This window comes from Lotus japonicus, chromosome 4, assembly GCF_012489685.1.
Source record: "Lotus japonicus ecotype B-129 chromosome 4, LjGifu_v1.2".
NCBI lineage: Eukaryota > Viridiplantae > Streptophyta > Magnoliopsida > Fabales > Fabaceae > Lotus > Lotus japonicus.
In genome coordinates, this window is record NC_080044.1 from 18,537,497 (window position 1) to 18,548,173 (window position 10,677).

The 10,677-nt window shown below is 37.8% G+C and overlaps 2 protein-coding genes across 2 annotated transcripts; both read right to left on the minus strand.

Moving 5' to 3' along the window:
• Window positions 1-266: 266 nt before the first annotated feature.
• LOC130714941 (60S ribosomal protein L8-3) lies at window positions 267-1,931 on the minus strand. The gene is made up of 2 exons (XM_057564924.1): window positions 1,396-1,931; window positions 267-825 (listed from the first exon to the last, which is right to left on the minus strand). Exons 1-2 carry the CDS (start codon window positions 1,833-1,835, stop codon window positions 483-485), a joined length of 783 nt encoding a protein of 260 aa, XP_057420907.1. The 5' UTR covers window positions 1,836-1,931; the 3' UTR covers window positions 267-482.
• Window positions 1,932-9,237: 7,306 nt separating this feature from the next.
• LOC130713565 (auxin-responsive protein SAUR50) lies at window positions 9,238-9,953 on the minus strand. The gene has a single exon (XM_057563335.1). It carries the CDS (start codon window positions 9,763-9,765, stop codon window positions 9,445-9,447), a length of 321 nt encoding a protein of 106 aa, XP_057419318.1. The 5' UTR covers window positions 9,766-9,953; the 3' UTR covers window positions 9,238-9,444.
• Window positions 9,954-10,677: the final 724 nt, after the last annotated feature.

Consider the following 10,677-nt stretch of genomic DNA (forward strand, 5'->3'; position numbering starts at 1 on the left):
CGTGTAACAAAGAGCATAATCAAGTTTGGAAATTCTAGTAAAAATGAACAATCTTTAGTAACACAAGAACAAATTAAAAATAAAAATTTACAGCATAATTATTTTATGTGTAAGATCAAATATGAATGCGTATGTTTTGTACTGAAGATACTTGATTAAGTTCAAATAAATCCCACAAAATAAAGAAAAGAAAATTTCAATGACAACAATGTTGCACACGTTCAAAGGCATGATATGCCAAAGTTAAGTTGTCAAAAGAACCAACATAACTAATCCAACCAGATAATATAGCAGGTAGAAAAACTGCAGGATTATGAATATCACTTGGACAAATATAAAAAAATCTCTGTTGAAAGCTCTTTTCTTTTTGGGGAAAAGATTGCCAAAATGGTAACCAAACAGTGTAACAGGTAAACTATCAAGAAACAAAATTGGAAAACAAGCAATCAAATAAAATCCTAACAATCTGTTGTTCAGCACCCTTAGACCTTATCAGCTTTAGCAGCAGTTGCAGCAGCTTGCCCCCTAAGACGACCAGTCCTCTTGGCAGCAATGAGACCAACCTTCTGCCCAGGTGGAGCATCGCGTCTAACAGTACTCGCATGCCCAATGTGCTGGTGATTACCTCCTCCATGAGGATGCTCAACAGGGTTCATAGCAACACCACGCACCTTCGGCCAGCAATTTCTCTTCACCCTGAACTTGTGGTAAGCATTACCAGCCTTCAGAAGAGGCTTCTCAGTTCTCCCACCACCCGCAACTTGCCCAATCATCGCCCTACAGTCACTCGGAACAATCTTCTTCGCACCAGATGGAAGCTTTATCCTGTCACAAAGTGCACATAGATAACAAAATTACACCCTAAACTTCAAAATAAGTCCATAGTCACCATAATTCGGAAAATAAGGCTCAGCTTGATTCCCCTCCCCCTCCCCTGAAAGGTTACACACATCATAGAATTATAATTATCAGCATGTTAGAATAATAGTTTGCAGACCAATCCAACAAGAAAATAACATCTCTTTTTCTCACTTTTACTCTATAACCCAACATAACTTTGCCAAACATGAGCTTGTTTGAATTTCCACTCAATCCTGATCCACATTGAACTCAATGCCACAAAATCCTGCTTCTCTATTTGTGCGAATCCGTGAAATCATGTTCGCTTTGATCCATTCCTAACTCAAATTTGAACTCAATGCCTAAAATCTTACACACATGTGTATGAACTAAAATCAAATTCACATTCAGATCAGCAAACTCTAATCCAAACATGCACAAAACCCATTTCTAACTACCAATTTCCTAGCATTTCAAGCACCAATGCGAAACAAACAATACAAAAAACTAACTAACAGTGGAAATTCAATTCTTGCAAGCAAAGATCAAGGGTACCTGGAGGTATCATTATCAGGATTGTGACTGATGACAATGGCGTAATCACCAGAGCACCTAGCAAACACACCGCGATCGCCAACGTGGTGCTCGACGTTGCAGATAACGGCACCTTCAGGGATAGACCTGATGGGAAGGACGTTACCGACGACAAGGGTGGCTTTCTTCCCGCAGAAGATGAACTGGCCGGTGTACATGCCCTCAGCCGCAACGAAGAGCTCGTTCTGCTTCTTGTAACGGAAGGGGTGGCGGAATGCCACCTTGGCGAGCGGAGCACCGCGACCGGGGTCGTGGATCACGTCGGTGACAACACCTTTGAGGTAACCGTTCCGTTCCCCGAAGTCGAGGCTGCGGAACCTTGCCGGTCCCTTGCGGTGGTGGGTGTGAGATTTGAACACGGAGCCTGCACCTTTACGCTGAGCGCGGATCACACGACCCATTGCGGCGGCGGCGGCGGCGGCGGCGGCGGCAAGAAGAGCAGAGTGAATCTACCACCACACCAGTTGCCTCTTCTCCGGGGAGAGGGATATTAGGGGTTGTGGGATCTTATTTGCTGAATCAATAAGGCCCAGGTTGAGGAAGCCCATTGTGATTTGGACTCTGCAAAGAAAATGTTTGGCTTTATTTTGGGTTGTTTGACAAAAAGCCAAAAAAAGAATATGAGTTGAGTTGGGGCGACACTATCAGTCCATCCCTGCCCGCATCTTTATTGATTTTTTGGTTAACCATAGGCATTCTTTATTAAGACAATCTTATTCGATTTGGGTGTGATATATGTTAAATTTATCCCTAAGAGTGTGTCTCCTAATGATCAAATTTTGATCACTTACGTCTTTATTCACCATCTACGCAACATGTAAATTCCTGAAATACTCATGGGAACGATCTAAATTTACTCTTTCTTCATGTTGCGTGTATACCATACGAATGTGGATTAATCTCTCTCGTGTAACTCTGCTTTCCTTGCTTCACTCTCACTTAGTTTGTTATAGAAAACCATGTTCTAATGTTTGAAAATCTGATTATGATAGTTTTAACATTAGTACCTTCCAGAAACCTCATTTCAAAATTGAAAATTTCATTTCATGTCCCAAAAAAGTATTTTCTCTTGGAACTTTTAATGTTAATAATACCAAATTTTTAATGTTCTATGATGACGATTCGCTAACGACAGATAAAGATGCAAGTTGTGGAGGTGGCAGTGGTGGTGGTCGAGAGTGGTGATGGTGGTAGTATTGCCGACAGCGATGGCGGCGGCGGCGGTGGTGGCAATGGTGGAGGGCGGTGGTGTGGAGGTGGCGTTAGTGGTGGCGGCAGAGATGAAGGTGTTGGTGGTGGTGGCTGGCGTTAGTGAAGAGTATTGTGGTGTCAATGTTGTAGGGCGATGATGGCAACAATGGTGGTGGTAGTTCAGGTAGTGGTAGCGGTGATGGTGATATTGGAAGGTGACAGTGATGATGGTGGCGGTGGTGTTGGGGGGTCGAGGGCGGTGGAGGTGGCAGTGGTAGCGATGGCGGCAGCATCGATGGTGGTAGTGGTGGACGACGGTGGTGGTGGAGGAGGTGGAATTAGTGGTGACGGTGGTGGTGGTGGGTGGTGTTGGTGGAGAGTATTGTGGTGTTAACGTTGTAGGACGGTGATGACATCAATGGTGGTGGCGGTTCGGGAGGTAGCGGTTGTGGTGGTGTTGGAATGTGAGAGCGATGGCAGTAGCAGTGGTAGTGGTGGTGGAGGCGGTGGCAATTTCGATAGAGATTGCAGCAGCTGCGGTGGTGGCAGTGGTGGTGGTGACATTAGTGGTGGCGATGGGAGCATAGGTGGAGGGTGGTGGTGGCGATTGAGGGTTGTTGTGGCGATTGAGGGTGGTGGTGGATTAAATATTTTCATTTAACTTAAACATCAAATTCTTATGATGCCTAGTCCATCATCTATAGGGTGGATTAAGGGCTCATTTGACAAGCTGTATTAGGCATGATAATCTAAGCTTATACAATACATTATGGACTTATCCATTGTTTGGTGCTAACATTGTGTTGTATAATCTTATACATCAATCCCCTCTTATACATTAAAATGAAGAATTATTTAATCCACCCAATAAATGATGGATAAGGCATGATAAGAGTGCGATATATACGCGACCACCAAAACCCTCCCCACCACCACTGCCTCCACCACCTTAACCGTCATTGTCATCGCCGTCACCACTACATACCACCATGACCCACCACTACCACTACCGCCATAACCACCTTCTTCCATCGCCGCCACTACCATCATCACCATCACTTCCAACACCACCACCCCCGCTGCCACTGCCACTACCGCCACCTCAAACCTCCACCATCTCTGCCACCACCACCTCCTTGCACCGCCGCCACTGCCACCTCCATCACTTCCAACACCACCGCTGCCACCCTATTCACCACTCAGCATCACCGCTGCCACCTCTACAGCTACCATCACAACGCCTACTCTCCATCACTACTACCGCCATTATCGCAACCACCTATGCTACCACCGCTAGTTTTACCACCCACTAATACCATCATCATTTTTATGATATATATTATTATTTAATATTTCACGAAACATAAGTTTATATCATTTTAATGTATAAGTGAATTGATGGATGAGCTTAGTTATACAATTTTTTTTTGATAGATAAATGTTAGTTGTTAATTTTTAGTAAATTAATTCTTTCACCAGCTTAGTTATACATAATGTTAGAACCAAATAATGAATAAATTCATAATGTATTGTATATAACTTATATTATCATGTTTGTTTAATACAATGTAACAAACGAGTGTTAAAAGAAGATAACATATAGTGCTGAAATACAATTGTTCAAAATGAACTATAATTGTTCTATCATTTTTAATGTCTCGATGAATAAGTGATCCATTTTTGTTTTGTTAATTCTATCCCGAAAGGTGGGCCATTGCCCAATGTAAGGCAATAGATATGATGATATTTTTTAAGTGCACTTATGTATGACGACCTAATATATGTTAGTAATTTGTATGAAATGTGAATAAATTGTGATTGTATGTAATTAAAATAAACTGCACTTGCACAAAGTGATAGTATCTGACAAGCATGTTTGATTTGAGAATCAGTGAGATTTTCTCTCTAACAATGATGTGCGGTGGTGAGTGTCATGAAAAAGACGATGGTGTTGCTGGTTTCAGTGAGAAAGTATTTGCAAAATGCACTTTAACACTCAAATAAGTATCAGTTTTATAGAGATGGGTATATCCACCATTGTTCGATAGGAGGGAGAAAGTAGGGAGTTGAAGGGGATGGTCCACCACTTTTTGTATTCTCACAAAATTGAAGAGGAACGAGTTTACTGCATTTAACTTTTTTTCTTCTTAATTATCTCACGTTTTACTAGTGTGTTGGCCCCACAAAAATGTATCAAAAACCGCTAGAAATGGTTTCAACCTGAATACAATTATCTTTAAATACAAAAGTAACTCTCTTTTCACTTTATATCATATCAAATAACCTACTAAATTTACTTTATTTCACACTTTCTCTTGACTCAACTTGTCTTTTTTCTTCTCTCTTTTCTCTTTCTCTCCTAAATAAAAAACAAGAACTTATTGCAGATAAAGAGGGGGGAAATATAAATGTGAAATGACATTAGAATTTAACAGAAATAAGATCAATTGCATTTATACACAAGTGATCCAAGCACTCTATTATTGGTTTATTTTTAAAATAAATCTATTAAATTCTCTCATAAATATCTATCTAAAAAAATAGATTGACCTTTTAGAAAATAGAGACTTATAATAAAAATGCTATGTCAACCATGTGCTAAAAAATGTATTATTAGTATTCCTCTTCAATATATATATCACGCACTTTAATTAATTTAACAATTAATTTCTTATTTTATCAAAGAACTAGAGAAGAAGGGACCATATGCTTCTAAATAGGCTGCATTATTCAGTGCAAGTTGAAGTACTCAATAACTATGCCATTGTCCGAAATGGATCATCATCCGTTTCTGGATTGAGCTTGAATTAAAAGAGAGCGTCAACTAGTTTTAAAATGAAGAATAAATGAACATTGACAAACATTTCATGTGCAACCATAAACCAAAACCAACGTGCTATATATGAACATTAATCCAGGACTATATTTCAGTATGTATACCTGAAATCCGCGTTCGGATATAAACAAAAGCAATCTAGGGAAGACGAAAAACACCAATTGTTGTTACTTGTCCCCCCATGAATTTGTGCAAGTAGAAACCGAAGTTGAACATTTTGTTTGAATTTTGGAAGACATAATTGATATTTTCAACTAATAATTTATTAGCATTGGTTGATCTTTTGTATTTGGTATTAGTTTAGGTTTAGGCATTGTTCGTGTGGAGCAGATAAGAGTGTCATGCATTATAGGTAGATGCATGGGAGTTGAAGGCTTTACGTTTTGTTCATGAACGCAACATGTGTGGCCTACAACTTCCTCATCTACCGAACCCATGGTTAGTTTGTGTTTCTTCATAGTTCACTGTTCACACAATCATCAATAGCAGATTTTAAATTGAAAACGGGAGGAGGGGCAGCAAGTTTTCTAATCCACAATGTTCTTTGACTTCTATCACCGTGTAATATGTTTGACTATGAGTGTCTATTAGAAGCTTTATTTTTAAATTATTTTGGACTTTTCTCTTCAGCTTTTTTAATGGATAAAATTAATAAAACTTAAGGTCACCCTTAAGATTAACTATATTTTGTCATGAATGATAGCTCAAGTACTAAGAGTTGAGTGATATATAAGTTGAGAGGCGAGGTAGTTTATCTTTCCGATGTAAAAAAAAGCTATATTTTGTTGTAAAAAAAGGTTAACTATATTTTGAAAGTGCTGGGCATGTGTGCTATAGCTTTTGATATACAATACATCATGTTTGGAAGAGTTTGTTTGGACTTATTTATAGAATAAGAGCTTATACAAATGTTTAAGAGAGCTTATGTAAATAGTTTATGGCATAACTATAACAAAATTGTTGTTACTCCATAAAGCGACATGGTTATCACCATTCATAAACAAGGGTCACCTTGAGTATTTCTAGGTATGCACTCATTTTATATACTGACTCTCAACTCACCTACATATTAATTTCAGTTTTGGATTCCCTTTTCCTGTAACCCTTGACATTCCATCCTATCGGAGCGTGAAGATCACTCATTCTGACTTGGGACGATAGCTTTCACCCGAACCCAGGTCGGCCCAAGTTGAACAAGTTAGACATCTTCATTTCGCTTTCTAAAATAAATTTCTCGATCTGAGTCAAATCTTATTAGAAAATTTGCAACCTTACAATATAAATAAATAAATGGGTTAAATATGTTTTTGGGCCTTGACTTATACACCATACTCTAAAATCGTCCCTATAAAAACTTTTCAAAGTTTTAGTCCCTGAAGTTAATTTTTATATATTTTGATTGGAAATAGTCCTTATGACATCACAAATCATTTTTGAAATATTTTTGCCCAGTCACCAACCCATGTGGCAATACTAGTCATATATAGGTGTCCACGTGTAATTTTCACATTAGTTTTCGTCCTTTCAAAATTATCTTTCATCAATATTAGTCCTTCACAATTCTTTAATTTCTATATATCAAATTTAGTCATTTTTCATTTTCCAATTCTTCTTCCCACCCACCAATCCAACACCCCTTCTCCCACCATTTTTGTCCAATGAACCATGCACTCAAAGCTATTGAAGGAATTATCATTTTCTAATCACCAAGCTGCGGGAATTTTTGAAGTAAAGGAAACAGAGCTGGAGAGGTGGAGGTTGGAGAGAAGATGGAGAGGAGAGGAGGGAGAGGGTTGGGGATAAGAGAAAAGGTTTAAATGTGGTGGTTCATTAGAAAAAATGGTGGGAGAAGGGGTGATGGGTGAGGAAAGGAAAAACAAGAAGTGGGAAAGAGAAAATGATTAAATTTGATAAAAGAGATTTTTTTAAGGACTAAATTTAATAAAAGAGAATTTTAAATGAATTAAAATTGATGTGAAAATTACACGTGGACACCTATATGTGACAAGGATTGTCACATGAGTTGGTCACTGGGTAAAAAATTTCAAAAATACTTTATCATGTCATAAGGACTATTTCCAATAATTTTTCCAGGGACTAAAAACTACAGTATATATGAATTTCTTTATAAGGGCCATTTTAAATTATGGTGTATAAATTAGGGACAAAAATACATTTAACCCTAAATAAATACACAAACAGATATTTTGCTTTAATTGTGGGGCTATGATTTCACGAATGGTCATCTATTAAGTTAGGAAGGGCAAAAGGCGAAGGGTCTAATTATCCAGACCCACGACTCACTCAATAGACAACTTGGTCCCATTTACTTGTACCTGAAATGTACAAAACTAAGCATGCCTTTGTATAATTTAGTTGTGATCAATTATGGAGTTCGTAAGGACTGCTGAGAAGGAAACTTTATGTACTAATCGTATATATGGACAAGTACTTTGTCCTGTATGTTGGGTGAAAGAGTAAATGAAACAATACTAATATACTATTGAGAATGTTCGTGTTTGGATTAAGACTCTTTTAACTTCCTCAATCATGGCCTTGCATGAGGAGTTTAAAATTCAAACTCAATACTATCAGTTGTTTGGAGTATAGTTCACATGGTATATGTATAATTGGCTGGGATAGCAAAGAGTCCATGCTTAATGGATTGGCTCAGGAGTTATCTTTCCCTATGCAAGGCAAATTAAACCATGATTCTGGATAGAATTAAATCATGGTTCTGGGTAGTGGGTACCAGGACTGGACATTGGAGTATAAAATTTCTAGGATTAGACATTTGCGGATGATGACCCATGGTGGTCTTAAATAAGCTAATCTAAGATAGACTTTAATATCGTCTTAGAATTTGGGTTAGACCTAACTCTACCATCTCCATTCTTATGCTATGTGCATTATTATACCTTAGGTGAATAAAAGTTCCTTTCAATCAGAGGATTGTACATAACCATCAATTATACATCACTCATGATCAATCACAAGACGTACATACAATGTAGCCAACACATATTGTTTCACAACCTAACCAATAAGAAAAAAAACTTAATCTGCAGTTTATATTGCAATTAGTGATGCTCATAAAAACTTCATACTAATCATGGTGTCCTGTCACAATAAACAATGTATTGATACATCAGCTACTTTCATCTTTAGAGAGTACATGTTGGTTACTTGACACAAGATAATGGAACGTGTATCAAACATGAATAATATTTAGTGCCACTAAAATATTATCTAGGATTTGAAAAACTGGAGCTTGTAATTTGTAAAACAACAATGATTTGCCCTCCACTCCACTTCCCTCAGGACAGCTAACCTTTTGCATGTTACAATATAAGAAGTTTCAAGTTTAAGGTAAAAATCTTAAAGTCAACAATTTTCCATTTTCTTCTTTCCCTTTTGCTGGTCATAACTTAAACTTGCTGAAACTTGGTTCAAGTTGGATATGGGTATCTTGGAACTCCAAATTCCACATGGTGAATTTGAAAATTCAGAACTGAAAAGAAATAATGACATATGTCATCAACTTCACTTTCTTCTTAATCAATTCCAAAATTCAGAAACTACTCGCGGAAGCTTCTTCCCAGAATTGATTCCGACTTTAGAATCAATTGTACAAGAACTTTCAAACATGTACTAAAACTTCTTACACAAATTTGAATGTCTTAAACTCTTTCTTAGGAATTCAGCAAAGCAACAGAAGCAAGCAAATGCAAGTAAAAGCAGAATGGATTTGTAATGGAACATTTGAACAGAGTTTGCTTCAAATAAATCTTTACTCATTCATTAATGATAGACATGGCTTTGCCAAGGAAATTTCTTTACCATCAACGTATCTATTACAATACCAAACGTAAGAATGTTAGTCAGACTCAGAACCACTCACTTCACAAAAGGGATTTTAGTTGTAAGAAATCTCTTCTTGACAAGTAATATACACGTTGACAAGGGATTGAATTTTTGATCTCTTATCTGATCAATGAGGTACGGTACTGAAAATCAAGTTCATCACATGGGATAGTAAGGCCCATATCATGATTGAAACCAAACTCCTCTTCAGCTTTTCTGAGCAGGCTTTGAAACTGTGGGTGACCCAACCATGAAATTGGGACAATATATCTTGTCCTGTTTTCTCCAACATACACTGGAAAGTGTCCTTTTGGTACATCTTCAGGAAGATGACCCTCTTCATTATTGTAGCCCTGTTTCTTCCCAAAACTTGAACACCTTCTCAGAATTTGCTTGATAACTTCTGCTTGTGGCTTCTTACTTGATTTTCTAACAGCCATTGTGAATTTGTGATTGTGTTGCTATTTGCCTTCAAAGTTTGAATATGTTTTGTGATGTGATTCATGGAAGAATGCAGAGGCGTTATTTATCATTGGGCATTGGTGTGTGGAAAGGAGAAACTCTACGTTGTGAGAGAAACACTGTCACGTGGATGTGGGGACATGTTGCAGACAAACCCAAATTGTTTGTGTGTGTCTATGGAGAGTTGCAGGTATGATAGGAAAAGATTGGGACTTTTTTTTAATGATGGAAAATGTGAGAAATTTCAAACATTTATTAATGATTTTTTTTCATTTTGTCAACAAGAGGAGGATGGGAAAAGGACATTCGTGCGCATGGAAAATTGAAGTGGTTTCATGTTCTTACAAGAAAACATGATGCAGTGTATGTATGTATGTACATACACACAAGAAGGCCATGATGTAGTTTCGTTCGCAATGCATTGAGTGTGTGAGAAGTGCTCTCAAGTTCGATTCTCATGCAATACACACACTTGGGAAATGGGTGAATTGTTTTAACTCTGACTAAATTATATCGGAATAGCGGTCATTCAAAGTGGTGTCATGTTCTTAGTGTACGTACAAACATCCATTTAGGCCATGAAGGTAGATCAATTGATAATACAGGTTAAGTGTGTGGATGAACTTTCGACTTCAACCCCTGCACAAGACATCTGAGGTCAAGGGTGAAAAATCTTAACTATGTAAATTCTGAATTTAGAATAATCAACATTCGAAAGAGTGATTGAATACCAAATGACTTATACCAAAAACATATTAGTAGGCCATACCTAATCAAAATTCAACTACATTGGCAGGGAATGCAAGTTCCAAGTCCAATCCCACTAGACTTCGTTTGCTTGTTGCTTCCCCAATAAGCGATTAGGGCCATTTTTTCTCCTAGACTCAATT

What these genes read in the sequence shown, in the direction of transcription:
- LOC130714941 (XM_057564924.1), bottom strand. Translation starts at nt 1,835, where the DNA reads ATGGGTCGTGTGATCCGCGCTCAGCGTAAAGGTGCAGGCTCCGTGTTC. An exon ending in CCTGATAATGATACCTCCAG is followed by an intron (nt 826 to 1,395) that starts GTACCCTTGATC and finishes ACTTTGTGACAG; the next exon opens with GATAAAGCTTCCATCTGGTG.
- LOC130713565 (XM_057563335.1), bottom strand. Translation starts at nt 9,765, where the DNA reads ATGGCTGTTAGAAAATCAAGTAAGAAGCCACAAGCAGAAGTTATCAAG.